Source organism: Sturnus vulgaris, chromosome 1, assembly GCF_052056855.1.
Source record: "Sturnus vulgaris isolate bStuVul1 chromosome 1, bStuVul1.hap1, whole genome shotgun sequence".
Classification (NCBI taxonomy): Eukaryota; Metazoa; Chordata; class Aves; order Passeriformes; family Sturnidae; genus Sturnus; species Sturnus vulgaris.
Genome location: NC_142243.1, coordinates 105079776 through 105095712, shown reverse-complemented (window position 1 = coordinate 105095712; position 15937 = coordinate 105079776). Strand labels below are relative to the sequence as shown.

Below are 15937 nucleotides of genomic sequence, written 5' to 3'. Positions count from 1 at the left end.
AATATTAAACATCCCCAGGTCCTGTGATCTCAACAAGTGCTCAATCAGTGTGTTAAGCTGCACCTCTTCAGCGTCTAATTACTTGTGTTTCTCTCTGCACATACTTTGCCTTTTGTGCTTGAACCTGCTAAGCTGCATTTTAAAGTCTAAATTGCCTAAACAGTTTTTGAATCTGTTTCATCACTCATATCACTTTGAATCACACTTCTCTGTATTTACTGTTTTCAAAGCCTCTGTTTATCTAAGTAGGCTGCACTGTGCCGTCAATGATCTCAGATCAACAAGCACAACTAGGACAAATAATAATATATCAGACTTTATTTTTGCACCATTTTGGCAAAACAGTAGACTTTCCCATGAATAAGGCTTTTGGGTGTATACCAACAATAGTAGCTTTATTTTGCTCAACACATCTGTCTCAAGTTAATTTCTCACTTCAGTAGTTCATTTGGCATTAATAATGGGATTTCTCATCCAAAAAACAGCACTTTCAACTTATTTTTTATCCAGTCACAACATAAACACCACGCTAGAGTTCTCATATGGTATTGCAAGTGTTCAAGGCCAGGCTGGATGGGGCTCTGAACAATCTGGTCTAGCAGAAGGTGTCCCTGCCCATGGCTGGAGGGTTGGAACCAGATGATCTTTACTATCCCTTCCAACACAAGTTATTCTGTGATTCCATGAATCTATGAAATACTAAAAAAATTATTTCCAATAGCCAATTCCAGAGCTGGTTGTCCCTGCTAGGTTCCAAACCCCAGAGCACTGGGTGTAACGACGAATTTTTGATTAAGCAGCCTAAGAAATAATAGAAAACTGTCAATAATCTGCCATGCATGATGTTCTCAACAACCTCACTTCTCAGCTGTACCACAAGATGGCACGAAAAACTCTGCAGAATGAGAGCACAGCTCCTTACAAAGACTGCAAAAGGAAAGCTATAATAAAGTAAAAGACTTCCCTATACAGGCAGAGTTGTTGCAAGCACATTCATGTGGAGAGAAACTATGGGAAAAAATCATTAGGGGTACTTTCCTGGAGAGTGGGTGCTGAAGTAAAATGTCCCCTTTACCTGAGCAATGCCATGGAACTGGTCTGCTAGCACTGAGCATAAGAGCCTTTAGCACCCTTCACTTGGTCATATAATTATTTCAATAATATTTTTCCCTTTTTTTCCCAGGTCTTTTCTATGTCATTTAGAATTGTAGACATTTTAATAAGCTATCCACTTAAATTTTATTCATCCAATGTACGGGTCTTGAAGTTAAGGAAATCCTGCCATTAGAAATTGAATGTAAAGCTGTTTCTACTTCAAGGATCATTCATTACCTTGGAATTCATTACCTCGAATTCCAGACAATATTATGAGTAGGTGAAAAGAGAACAGCACAAATACACAGAAATATATAGCACATATTCTTTTTCAACCCACATTCTTCCTCTCTGATATGTAACTTCTGCTACTCACTTCAAGAGAAGTCAGTGCTCTCAGGTTAAAATTATTTTTATTATTGACCACCACTGGCCTGGCATAGTGTCACCATGGTGCCAAGTACTTCCAGTCTAATCTGAAAGGTCATTTTTCTCCCTGGGTTGGAGGTGTCTTAGCATACATTTTTAATGACATAGTAGCTATTCTGGCACCTTTGCTGTTCTTCAAAATTTTTAGAAAATAATCTTTTGAGGATCAGTTGCATCTAAACATCTTCAAAAAGGGAAACAAGAGAAAGCTTCCCTCTGCCTTAGAGTGTGAAATAGGATTCAATCTAAGGTTACCAATGATTCCAATGACTTATTACCAATTACTGGCTATTTTTTCTAGGCATCTTCTTTAACAAATTTTACCTAGGAACAGACAAAGTATTTCATCACTTTAATTTTATTTCCAATATAAATTAATTATAAACCTCCATATTTTTCCCCTAACTCCTGCTTAGCACCAACAGTACATCCCTAGACATGCATTTGTATGATTCACTTCAATGTTTTAAAATAGATAACTGCATTGCCAGTAAGTAACAAATAAAAAACCTACCAACCCTCCCCAGTTCTCATAGCAATGCAGCTCATTTATTTGGGACGGCTGCTCTCATGAGATAGAAATGGTATCTCCCACATCCTTTTAGCCTCTTCTACCCTGTAAGTCACTCAGGGACACAATTCTAACTGGAACTGTGGGAAACAATTTTATATACAGAAGAAATGCAGCTGTTGATGATAAAGTCTAACTCCAGGTAAGCCATGATGAAGATTTACTTAAGAGGAGAGTCTGCTTTCCTCTTTTACTCCAGTTAGAAACCAGGAGCCAAGCTTGGATTTATGATCTATTACATTTCTTTATAGGAAAAATTTGAATGTGGGCAAGATCCTGAAAAATCCTGGCATTTCTTCTGCTGTACAGAACTGCCCTAAACCTGATTTTGAATGAGAGCATGCAAGATCAGGAACATATAATTGTTTTAGTGGTGATTACTGTGCCTTGCTGAATGGATAAGTACCATGAAAAGTGTTACACTAACCTTGCTAAAACAGACTCAAAATCAATGGAGATTTCAACACAGGGCAGTGTGCAATCAGGTCTGGAATCTTAACTTAAGCTGCTCTAAGAGTAAGATACACAGCAGTGATCAATTCTGAGCTGGCAGGTTTATTTGCTAAAGCATTTAGAGAGTGAGTACAGTAGCTAATAGTCCAGAACTAGAAGTTCCTATGCTCAAGGCTTGTAAATCTTGCAATAGAAAATCTGATAGTAGTTAGCTCTTACTGCATGAGTCAGAGTGAATCATTGCAATGCTGTCTCTGTGACAGGCCACTGGTCACAACTGCATTTTAACAGCAGAGAAACCCTCTGCCTTCATACCTGGTCCATCAGATTTCTTTTTGACAGGTTCCTCTTCGCTGTCCTCACAGTCTGCATCATTGCCACCTCCTGAAATTAATGATCAAACCAGTGAGTATTACAACTACAGAAGTGCTGGGGTAAATGCCATTCAAACCAGAAATGCTACAGTTACTAAGCAGTAGGGGCTGGTTCCTCACCTACCAACTAACAGAAAGCACATTTCCATTTCCAAAGCACCCAAGTGAAGGGACAGCCCTGTCAGTGACGGTGTTTGTTCATGGATGGCCATCCCTCTCTTGCAATTTGCAGTGATGTTCTCTACTAGATAGGCTGCTGAGTGAGATCATCTGTTGGTGTAAATCCAGATACTTTCTCAGTCACTCCTTAGCCACACTCAGCAGTCTCATCTTCTGCTGACTCACACTTGAGCTCATTTCTTCATCTCCTTTGCCTGAGCAGGGTGCTCTGATCTTCTCCTGCCTCTGGCCCACCAAACCTGAAGGAATTGAGTGGGACCTTCAGGCCGACATAAAGAGTTGTTTTGACAACACCACATGTATTTATTTAGGCCTGTAGCAGAAGAGTGTTGTAGATTCACAGGAAGGAATGAAGGGCAAAACAGCGATCCTCCTTCCATCTAATGCAGAACTGCAGCTACAGTTTCAGTGACAGAATCCAAATTATACAACTCCTTCTTTCTGACAGGTGAAGATGCCAAAGAAAAGAAATGTCTAGCTGATTAAGCCTGTATGGGCTCCTCTTTTCCTATCCATACCGACCAGAAGAGCTTTTGAATTTCTATTTTCTAGCTAAAAATGGAGAAAAAGTTCAAGATACATAAACCACCTATAAACTGGTGTTTTTTTCAGAGGTATAAATGATTTTACACTGTCAGCCCAATCAACATTTGTACGTTTTCTTTTTGCTATCTACTGAATTTAAGGGTTGTGGATATTTGGGGTCTTCAGTGACTGCAATATGGAAAATGAAAAACCTTTCTTTACATTCTTCTTCATGTATCAATTCAAGCTTCTTTAGGGAACAATATAGGAAACATGGCCAAAATAAATAATATGTGGCTATTTCACGGAATTTTTTTTACAGCTCCACTTAAACTACAGCTGCTCAGGAACTCCCTCATGAAATAGCTCTTCAACACCTTTCCCTGGGAATGCACATGACCTTACCATTGAATATAGTGACTTTGATAAACTCTAGAAATGCCTGGACAGAAAGATAAACCTTTTTAGGAGATAAGGGAGTGAAAGAGTAATGTCCTCTCTCTGCCTGATTCTGGCCAAACACATGGAATTTACACTCCTATGTTCTGAAGAAATGGCTGTTAAGTACCAGATTATTTGCTTTATGAAGTTATGTCTTTACAATTTACTCTTGCAAGTACTCTCACAAATGTTTTTTCATAGCTCATGGTTTCTGCAATGTGCTGAATATTCCTACTCATCAAAAGTTCTGAGCACTTCTTGCAACTCCATGGGAAATACATACATCCCATCTTCCCCTTTACCTCCCCCACTGTGCTATGCAGAGCAGAAGAACGTGGCTATGGCTGACCTTGCCATGGGCTGCTGCAGGGAAAGACTGCCAGCCAAAGTTAACTCATTTTTTCAGTTCCTAGCCAGCACTGAGAGCATTTGTCCTCTAAACCTCATCTGCCTTTTACAACCAGGAACAATATGTTAACGAATAGTTAATATTGTGTTTTTTAGAATGGAAAAGGTTATCTACCATCCCCAGATCCTTTTCGCCTTCTCTTCTCTTTCCCAAAACTTTTCTTCTCTTTCCGCCTCTGTCTTAGAGCTGTTTTAGGGTCAGTTATCCAGGCTTGATAGACAAACTGGAAGGAAAAGAATTCATTTATATCTAAAAGTAAGCCATAGAATAAGCCACAAGCAGGACTACACAGTTTGAGTAAATGCATTCAGACCTGTGGGGACAAGGAAATATCTTCAATCCCAAATCAAACACCTCTCCTGCAGATCTGCTGAGTTTTCGTATACTATTTTTGTAAGTGTAAAAGCAAATGTGAAAATACTTGTGGGTGACCCAAGTTTCATTAAAACCCATAAAAATTCATGCTCTGAACTTTGGGAATTAATATCTTTTTCTGCATATGGGCTACCTCGTCTGAATCTCTCAATCTGTATTTCTACTTTTTACAGGCAAGATGCAGAGCAAAGAAAACTTTTAGAGAAAGTGCTGCAATCAATTAATTAAAACATCAAAATATATGATCATATGTAGAGATATGTAGAGATATCCCTGTACAGGTAACCGTATTTTTCATAGCTTAGGTATTTTTTCCCCCTCTATAGGTCCCAGTGTAATGTTTACAGATTTGTTATCTATACACAGCCCCAAAACTGGCACTCAGGAATTCCTCACATTGCTTCCTGGTTTTAACAATGCCTTTCTTTGTTATATCAGATAAGTCACTTAGGAATCCTTTTGCTCCTGTTCTCCCAGTTGTAAAATGAAGATAGTAATACTTACGTATTTACCCAGGGTATTTATGGGACAAAATCCTGCTCACAGCACTCACTCAGATCAACAGTCTGTTGACCTGTGTGACTGCATGAAGCATGGAATTGGCTTAAAATATTTAGAAATTATATAGCATGGGGACAAAAAAAAAAGTAAAATAAATCACTGAAACTAACTTTTTTAATAGCTCTGCTTCAGCTGTGAAGGAAAGTTACAGAAGAAAAGGAACAAAACTCGTATCTTTTATCCCTATGTGACATATAATGTATGTCAATAACAGAAACTAAAGTAACTTTTAATGCAAAAGGTGTTCTTTTGCTCATTTAAAGGTTTTAATTGAAAAATGGTAATTATCTTCAACTATCTTCTATTTTCTATTTCTAAGCAACATGGGCTGCTAAGACAGACAGGGCAGGGAAGCACACAGATGCAGGCAAGAGGCTGAAAAAGCACGCTGACAAAACAGGTCTATCTAACTAATACACAGCACAAACATGCAGGTGATGACAACAACACACGTGTATCTCAGTGAAGCTGGAATTGCTCCTTATAGGCTGCCAAAATTTCTATTCGGTTTATTTATATTTTTAGAATTTTCCTATGCAAATTGCTCTGGAACATTTAAAGTATTCTTTGAAAACTATTAAACTGACATGAAATTAATTTAATTTTGTTTTGTTTTGTGGATGTATACAGCCATGGAGAGGAAATTATTTTGTTACTGCTGAAAAGAAGTTCCTCTTCCAAATCTCTCAAAATCTGTACATTTATTTTTATATGTCTGAGTTGTTCAAAACATGCACCACATGAGAAAATGTGTAAGAGCAGAGGTCCTGGTTTCCCTCTGCTTTGTAACAGGTGTTTTCTAATGAAGGTGATCTGGGGAAATGGTGATACTTAAATGAGCTAACACCATATTACTTTACTGGAAGTCAGAAACTGCCAGTATCTTCTATTGTCATTGAACTGTGAAAGTGTACACTAGCCACAATTACAGTGTGAATAAAGGCATTAAAGCTAAAAGGCAGACTTGGAAGGGGGTAGAAAATTAGAATTAAGAAAGGGAATTTTATTTATAAATTTAATGTAACTACCTATGCTAACCAGGGGGTATTTTAAGAGTATAATGGGTGCATATTAGTTTAGATTTCCACCACTGCACAAACTTCCAGTTTAGTACCTTTTAGGCTTTGGAGCTGGTAGTCTCAATCTGTAACATTCACTCCTTACAGAACTCATGTTGCATATGGAGTGGAAAATGACACACAGTGCCTAAAGTTAGGAAATCTTAAATGTATTCAAGCAGGGCAAGAGAGAAGATGCACAAATCTTTTTTGTGATGATAAAGGCCAGAAGAGTAGAGAGCTAAAGAGGGGTTTGGAGCAGAATGTGTGTTTAACAAACCTTTCACCAGCTTTCTGAGATCAATTACCACTGTGTCCATAAGATACATGCAACTTGATGTGACCATCTTGTAAATCAGTATCAAAAGAAAATGAGAATTTGGGTCTGCATTTTCTCTCTGGGGTTGCACATAAAAAATACATACCACTTTAGTTGTGGTTTGACCACTCAAAAATTATGAAATGCATTGCATTTACTAAGAATGAGCCTTTAGCTGTCATCATTTTTTTTTATTAATTCATATAAGAGGGAAAATGCAGATGGGGACAGAGGTATACATACACTACATCAGAAACTATGGGGTGGGTCACATACTGAGCATTTGCAAAATGTCAAGTACCTTTGCTGCTTTGATTAAATACTGAAGAATAGTTTTGGGTAGTTTAATGATAGACTTTGGCAAGGCTAAAATGGCTGAAGCAAATTTTCCAATAGCTCTCTATAAAGAAGGACAAAGCAAGAGTAGTTAGTAGAAAAGCAGAAAATATTAATAAAAAGGATCTCTTTTATTTCTGTTTCTAGAATACTAAGAACAAATTGACATTGATAAACTTCAATATGAGAAAAAATTGTTTATGTTGTTCATGTTAAAATTTTAATAATATGATTCTTAACTGCATGCATTCTCTAATATTTAAAATCTCCAAGTTAACTCTTGAAGGGACTACTGCACACAATTTGCACTGAAAAAAAGATCATAAATTCAAATAATTCTTTAACAGAATCTACAACAAAGTTCACTTATCTAGTATTTTTACTAAGACCTTATGCATGATGATGGAAGGTGAAGAAAGTATGATGACCGTAGGATGAACAAACCTTTCATGAAGAAAACCAATTTTTATTTTATACAAATCTCTGCTTATATAAAGCCATCCAGCATATCTTCATATTTCTCATACTGCACTACAGGCCACCTATCCATAACATCTGACCAAATTTTGAAATAATGAATAGATCTTCCATCCTCAAACAAATAGTTTCACGACTGAGATGAACAAAAAACCCTAATCCCAGCATGAATGAAAAAAATCTTGTTAACTTCTAACCTCAAGTTTAGAACTCTTTAACTCAGTGCTTGGCACCAGCACATCTGAACAAAATGTTGTCACCAATTTTTTAAAAATCAGTAGAAGCAATAATGCAAACTTTCCTCTATAGCTGCATGAAAACCAGAAAGAAAAATGACCTAGAAAGTCATGAGCCATTTCTGTGGTCCAAGGTAAGTTAAATGCAAAATGTATTTTAAAAAATAGTGCAACACTAGAAAACAAAACTTACTTATCACATTATTTTGACCCAGATTTGTTTTGCCCTTATTAAGGTCAGGTTTTTTCATACCATTACCATGCATACACTTTAACAAATGCAACCAGCTGGCAATGTAATGTAGCGTTAATATATAAACCAAAGGCACATTTTATTAATGAGTTAAATAAACCATTTCTTCCTGTAATTCAGTAATGTTGTCTGGGAAGCTTTCTTTGAAAGACTTTGGCTTAGGGAATAGAAAAGCATGGAGGCAGTTTCTTGCTCTTGCTTGGGTAAAATGTTCTGCAGTGTGCCAATTCTGCAGTGATGTGAAGTTGCATCTGGATGGGAATACTCAGCTGGAAAAAGCTGCTTCTTTGATTAAACTTTTGAAGTTACAGACATGAAAAATTTCTGCAGCATTTCCAAAAAAATTCTTCCAGAAGGGAAACTTTAATCTTATAAAAGTAAAAGCAATCCTAGATGTAGGAGTATTTAACCAAGTTCTTCACCCACATTCTTCATTTGAGCCACTGCATTCAGTATCTGGTATTGTCTAACACCAGCCAGTCCACATGGAGGAAACCAGATAGGAAACCTCAGATATCTTTTTAACATTACAATATCCTCCTACATCAGCACAGTCTGGCACTAAATATGCAAATATATTAATTAACACTGCCCTGAAAATGAAAGAAAATAAATGGATGTAGTCTCCCTCAACTGTCTTTATTGCGATGCAGAAAAAAGTAAAGCTTGGGTTCTTAACCTTTGTTTTTTACATTTCTGTTATCTTCAGGCCTTATATGCACTTCATAAGTGAATGAAGATATGACTCTAGTGTAGTTTTGGTAAGAATTTGGCAATGCTTAAAGCATAAGGCAAACTGACATTTTAAATTGGCAAGACATTTAATTTTCCAATAATTTTCAGGACTACTTTAGAGGAACTGGCAGCTTTAACATATGTGCCTGAGTTATGAGAAATGTACATTTTTTTCCAGAGATAGAAAATTACCACAAAGTACCTGAAATGCAGATTTTTTTCGAGGCTCTTCCTCTTCTTTTTTTTCCTCTTCTTCTTCCTCTTCACTATCCGTCTCAAACAAATAATAATTTCCACTTCTGACCACTAAGTGAAACAAAATATTTTCTTACTTTTCTGAAAGGTTCTATTCTCAACTCTCCCAAGACCTATGAACAGGTAGCCAGTCATTTAAAAATTCATAACCAGGAGAGGTGAAAACAGAGAAGAAGCAAGAGATGAAAAGGTCTCAGGCCATTTATTTGATGTTGGTCTACAATACTTTGGGCATGAATAAGAACTATACAAGAACTAAGGAAAGCATCCCTATAAGAAGAAAATGTGAGGAAAAGGATTGAAGTTTATCAAGTTACAAGGTTATATTTTTAGAGAAAAATTACAATTAAGTCTTAATTTATTGGGGACTTATTATTATTTGAGGGAGTAAAAAAGTCCAGCAGGTAAGTAAATGAACTTACATGAACAGTACCACTGGACAAAAAAATACAGAATTTCTCCTTAAAACACTGAGGCAAGCCTTTAAACTAGGCAATGGGATGGTGTTAGTTGGATGAAGTAATGGAAAACCTTGGTTTGCTTAAAACAAATCACTTGGATTCTATTAACATGATTGCAAATGAATTTCAGTTTTTTGCCCATGGATTCAGAAAGATTCTGAAACCTCGATACAGCATAAGTACACAGTGATTAAGCTAGGCCTTATATCCTTGAACAGAAGCAATGTTTTTATTTCTCAGATGGCAACAGGCCTACATGAACAAACAAGAGAAACAAAAGAAATAAAAATAAGGTAATGAGCAAGAGAAAAATAAAAATCACAGCATTACATTCAGCAGTGAAAACTAGTAATTAATTGCCACATTTAAGCTGAAATATTGGAAGGAACAGTTACTTAGATGAAAATACACAAAATCTGGATATATGGAGCAACACATTTATATAAAATTATATCTATCCATCATTACAGGTCTCTGGAAAAGTAACAGTTGTTGTAATTCAATCATACCTTGAATTCTACACAGATCCTGTGCGCACAGATGACCACATATAACTACTTACAAACCTCAGGGTAAGGCTGTGAAATTTGCCAGATTTGATCTTTGGATCATAACTTTGCCATCTAAAACTCCCTCACAGAGAGAAATTTTGTGCCTCATGTGCCCTCTTATGATTTTTATCATCAATGAATGCCCTGCAGAAGGACAGAGTCCACTTCAGATGCTCTAACTGTTGCACTGAGGTGAAAAGAAAATTTGGAATTTTCCTGGATGAAACAAATAAATTTTTTGGTGCTGAGCCTTCCAAGAAGGCTCATTAAAAATGTGTTGAAGAGATGAAAGCATTTTAAGAGACAGTAGTCTGCAGTTCTCTTTCATAAAAAGGTATCTTGTAGTCAGCAACAGAAATTGCCAATGCAGAAGATCAGCTGGGTAAGGTTTGACATTAGGGAAAACCTCTGTGACAGGGCAGCTCTGTAAAGGCCCAGAGTAGCACTCAGTCAGGCTTGGAATGCCTGATCTGAAAGCAAATAAATCTACATTGATCTCCCTACAAAATTTTTAAGTTAAAGTGTATCTGAGGGGACACTCCAATGTAGCAGTTCCATCCCTTTTACAGCTCAAGAGAGAGGTATGATTGAATAGCAATAATGCATTCTTGCACACATCGAAACGGAGCAAGTGGCGTGTCAGTCCCCTACAAGGCTTCCTGAAGAGACCAAGTTTTACTGTAACACAATCCATGGTCAGACTAGACTTGGGAGACCCCTCTTGGACTGCAAAATGTGGCTTCCTCCTACTGAGAAAAGGGATGTACAGACTTGTGGATGAGATGGAGGAGGCAGAAGAGAAGCCATGCAGGAGAAAGTATGATCTCATCATCTGCTTGTGCCCAGACGGGAAGAGCTCCCCAGGACAGCTGCAGCCACCATCTTTTGCACTACATCAGACACAACTGTGTGACCCAGGAAAACCTAAGCATGTGGTCCTAACTCCTGCTGATCTTTGTAGGACTTCAAAAATAATCCACAAGCAGAAGAGGAGCCACACCTCCCTACAAGGGAGATTGTGAGTGACTGTCAGTGAGGAAATCCTCATTAGTGTTTTTTATCTGATTTACTCAGACCCAAATTCATGACTGTTTTAATTGCTATGATACACAAAATGAGGTCTCTTTCTGCACAATAAAATTATAGCAAGTGATATAAAAATAACAATAAAAATCTAAGTTAAAAACTTCAAGTTTGAGTGAGTTCAATGTAAGCATATATACACCCACAAACCCGTTTACTGAGATGAAGAGCCACATGCTGCAGAATGCTGCAGTTGCAGTGGTGTTCCAAAAAGCATGAGTGGGGAATATCAGCCTGTTCCCAGTTTGCATGCCTGTGAACACCTACTGCCAGTGCCATGTTTCACTGAGTGTGGTTGCAAGCCATGTGGCAGGCAACCACTGGTTATAGGGTCAGGGTCTGTGATGTTTCCCACAAGGTTTTGCATTATTGCGGTTAATAATTTCAAGAATGCTCAATATTTAAACATCAAAATGCAACTTGCCACCTAAGAACATTAAATAATGAGGATGAAATAAGTAAAAGCCAAAGTTAATATCTCTCTGTGCAATTCTTCTTACTACAAAACCAGTGGTGAATAAACAAGAGACCATATCCCATTCCTTCAAAATCACCATAGCTTGAAATTCTATAGAAAAAACAAATCTTAGTTTTTATCTGTTTTGTCATTGTTTTTCTAATGGAATTATGGGACAAGAATTTTATTTTCATAAGGTTTATGAAAAGGATAGGTCTCTCTAAAGTGGCAATGTGCCCTTTAGAAAAACAAAAATAGAGGCACAGTTTACTTGTGACTTGATAGAAATAAAGATGCCATGTTGTGGTAAACACTGCTGGCAAATACATGTCTGCTGAAGTATGTAGATACGTGAAATTATGACTTGGAGTAGCTCTTAAACTAAATAACCAAACTCAATATAACATTCATATTTTTAATGACATGAAGCTGAGTTGGGGATGGTTTAGGTTGGATATCAGGAAGAAGTTTTTAACACGAAGAGTGATTGGGCACTGGAACAGCTCCCCAGGGAAGTGGTCACAGCACCAGGCTGACAGAGTTCAAGCAGCATCTGGACAATGCTCTCAGGCACATGGTGTGACTCTTTGGGGTGGTCCTGCGCAGGGTGAGGAGCTGGACTGGATAATTCTGATGGATCCCTTTCAACTCAGCACATTCTGTGATTCTGTGTTGCTATGATTTAACTCTGATCAGTGCCCTATGCTTTACATTTAATACATTTAAGTATTTTTTTCACATCTTCAGAGTTTACTAAACAGCTCATGTCTAATTTCATTCAACAAGCATCCAATTGAAGGACATCTGATTTGAGATTGTAGCCTACTTAGCTTTCCTGTTCTACCTAACCCATAACATAGCAAAGAACTCTATCATATGACTGGGCTGGGCTACAAACAAATTAAAACATCATACACCACCAATTATATGAGTGACACACACTAATAATTTCTTGTGCACAAGGCTAGACATATTTTTACTCTCAGGTAAACAGAAAAAAATGGAAATAACAAAACAATTGGCATCAACAATACATTAAGTGTCATCCGAGAGATGGAGCTGAGCTCTACACAGCCTAGTTCTGGGAGTAGTCTTTCTGCCTTACTCAGATTTCTACAGTTGATACTAGAATCACTGATGAACCATGAAAAAGATGTATGATATGTGTATATGAAAAAGAAATTATGGCTTAGAATGCATTGGTGAACTTTCACATTCACATTTTTAAATATATTGAGCTTTGCAATATTAAGGAGTTGAAACCTTTGAGGTCAAGACAGATTCTTTTCAGCACATGCTTATCTGATCTGATATTTTTCTAAGAATGTTCAAAGTATCATGAGCTAGCTATGCTTCCAACACACAGAAGTTCAAAATACAGTTAAATTCTTTGAAGGTTGGAAAGTAGAAATCACTTTTTAAAAAAAAACCCAAGCCTTCTATCAAGTCACAATCACAAAATCAGGCATAAAACAAACAGGCTATGGGAATGCCTTCATTCTGGTCAAGGATATAAGGGTTAAATCCACATATTTGTAAGAGGATTGAGAAAACCTACTGGAAGCATGATCAACCCAAGGCCGCCACCACAGCTTTTTTTTGCCCTTGGCTTTCTCTTTGTCTGCATCTCCTAAAATAAAATATGTTCAAATATTAATTTTACAAAATTAGAAACATATTTCTTACACTGATTAATAATTTTTAATTTCTCTCAAAAGAACTAAAATTTCATGAGCACATCAGATGTCAGGTCTACTGAGTACATTTAATATTAAAATAATTCAAAACCATGACCACTAAGCAGAAATACTCTGGTATATGCAGTAGTTAAAACAGCATTCCACTCTAAAACAGCTAAAAAGTTGGGGTTTGTGTTTAAAAACATATGGTCATACTTGACTGTAATTTAAAGAGGAAAAAAAAATCTCCCTCCTCTAAAATCCCTTTACATTTCAGGCTCCAAAAATTTTTAAATCCAGTACGTGCTGATTCCAGGTCAATGCTGGAAATATGGCACTAGATAGGTATGATTTTATCTGTTCCCATGATTTTAAATAAGATTTAAAAGCACACAAACATCTTAGTGACTGAAAAAAAATCCAGAACAGCACCCAGAAAACATTGCTGGAAAAATGTTAGTGCTACCTATTTGTAAAACTGTGGTTTATAGATAATGACTTTTATCAAAACAAACCTCTGACTCTTTTCAGCTCTTTGCCAACAGCCTGAAGTTAACCAAAAGTGTCCTCAAAGCAAACCATTTTCTCTAAACCTAGTTACAGCACATAACACAGATTTCTTTGGCTGAATTGAGCCCGTAACTGATACTCAGCTAACAATGTTGTTACATGCCGGCAGTTTTCAAGAACAATTTATCACTTGTCCAACTAGCAGGTCTATCAGATCCTTAGAGCTCAACAGCAAATACAGAACAGGAGTAGCTAACGGTACCTTCATCATCCTCTTCAGAAACCTTCCGAATCTCAGGCCCCTCTGAGGACTCCTGATTCATGCTTAGCATCCTCTCTTTACCCTTCTTGTATTTTTGCTGCCTGGCTTTGATGCGATCCATTCTAGCAAAAGGAAGAATCTTATTAGATTTATGCCTTCACCCACCCTGGGAAACAAGTGTTAAACACACAACACATACTCTGCACCACTTCTGAGGGAAATATTCCACACTGTTGTTAGCCTTGCCCTTAAACAGAAGAAGTTACATCGCTCTGAAGGGGCTGGCTGGAAGGACCAAGATTACATGTTCACTCTGTGGTCAGTGAGAGCTGGGTTTCCTGCTGTCACAACTGCTTTCCTACTCCCACTCAACAATCTTATCATAATTTAAAATTAAAAGGATCACTGTCATGAGTTACAAAACACCAAATGAAGCACTGATAAAGAAAAGGACTTGTACCTAATGCAGTGCTTTTCCTGAAACTTGCCACTCTGAACCAGGGATTTAGTTGTTCCTTCACTGTTTGTGTTACATCTTCACCCTTTCAGATCATTTTTCTCAGTGGACACCAGTGACAAGTGGTGTCCCTCGGGGGTCCAGTGCTATTTTTAATGTCTGGGGATGAAGTGGGATCAAGTGTACCTTCAGCAAGTTTGCAGATGACACTCAGCTGTGCAGTGCCATTGGCAGAGCTGAAAGATGGGATGTGGTTCAGAGGGATCTGGACTAGCTCAAGAAGTTGGTGTACAAGAACCTCATGAAGTTGAGTAAGACCAAATTCAAGGTGCTGCAAGTGGGTCAGGGAATTCCTGGTATCAGTGCAGGCTGGGGGGATAAACTGATTGAGAGCAGTCCTGCCAAGGATGACTTGGGGGTGCTGACAGATGAGAGGCTGGACATGAGCCTCAATGGGCACTCCCAGCCCAGAAACCCAACTGTGTCGCAGGCTGCATCCAAACCAGTGTAGGCAGGAGTGTGAGGGAGGGGATTCTGCCCCTCTGCTCTGGTGAGACCCCACCTGAAAGGGCTGCATCCAGCTCTGGGGTGCCCAGCACAGGAAGGACTGGACCTGTTGGATAGAGTCCAGAGGAGGGCCAGAAAGGTGATTAGAGGATGGAGAACCTCTCCTGTCGGTAAAGGTTGAGAAAATTAAGATTGTTCAGCCTGAAGAAAAGGCTCTGGAGAGATCTTATCGTGGCCTTTCAGTACTTGGAGAGAGCTTATTGGAAAGATGGGGCCAAACTTTTTTGCAGGGTCTGCTGTGAGGATGAGGGGCAGTGGTTTAAACTGAAGGAGGATTGCTTTAGATTGGCTATAAGGAAAAGCCTTTATTATAAGGGTGGTAAAACTTGGATCAGGTTTCCCAGAGAAGTGGTGGATGCTCCATCCCCAGAGACATTCAAGGTCAGGCTGAATGGGGCTCTGAGCAAATCAACCTCTTTGAAGATGTCCTTGCTCATTATAGGGGCTTGAACTAGGTGACCTCTAGATTTTCCCTTCCAACTCAATTCTATGGTCTTGTGATTCTATATATGTAGAAAATAAGGTCCCTGCAGTCTTCCAATGATTCTTCTGCTACACAGGGAAAAGAAGCTGTCTTTGAGCTTTGAGTGGACTTTGACACTTGGTTAGGAAGCAGTTAGGGCTTTCCATGCATCATGGTGAGAGAGCTTTGAAAGTTTTCTGCAGTTACCAAAGAAGCATGTTGGCTTCATGCAAGAGAAACCAAAGTGACTTATGGGCTGTATAAAGAGAAAGAATCTCCAGGCCACTTAAACTGAATGCAAATATTTTCACTGAAGGTAAACATATATTTTGCACTTAAACACTACCAGGAGGAACCACAGATAA

At 38.0% G+C, this 15937-nt stretch overlaps 1 protein-coding gene across 8 annotated transcripts in view; it reads right to left on the bottom strand.

Annotated features, from left to right (window-relative positions):
- The window catches only part of PIEZO2 (piezo type mechanosensitive ion channel component 2), a 283367-nt gene that overhangs the window by 31280 nt on the left and 236150 nt on the right, over window positions 1-15937 (bottom strand). For 4 of the 8 annotated variants that reach the window (XM_088173074.1, XM_088173079.1, XM_088173094.1 and 1 more), the window contains 5 exons: window positions 14086-14207; window positions 13193-13264; window positions 9030-9133; window positions 4592-4700; window positions 2864-2932 (listed from right to left, as the gene is read on the bottom strand). In XM_088173074.1, the coding sequence (XP_088029200.1) occupies window positions 2864-2932; window positions 4592-4700; window positions 9030-9133; window positions 13193-13264; window positions 14086-14207 (476 nt within the window). Of the gene's footprint in view, window positions 1-2863; window positions 2933-4591; window positions 4701-7091; window positions 7191-9029; window positions 9134-13192; window positions 13265-14085; window positions 14208-15937 lie in introns of all 8 variants that reach the window. The other 4 variants (XM_088173061.1, XM_088173083.1, XM_088173064.1 and 1 more) reach the window with 2 other exon arrangements.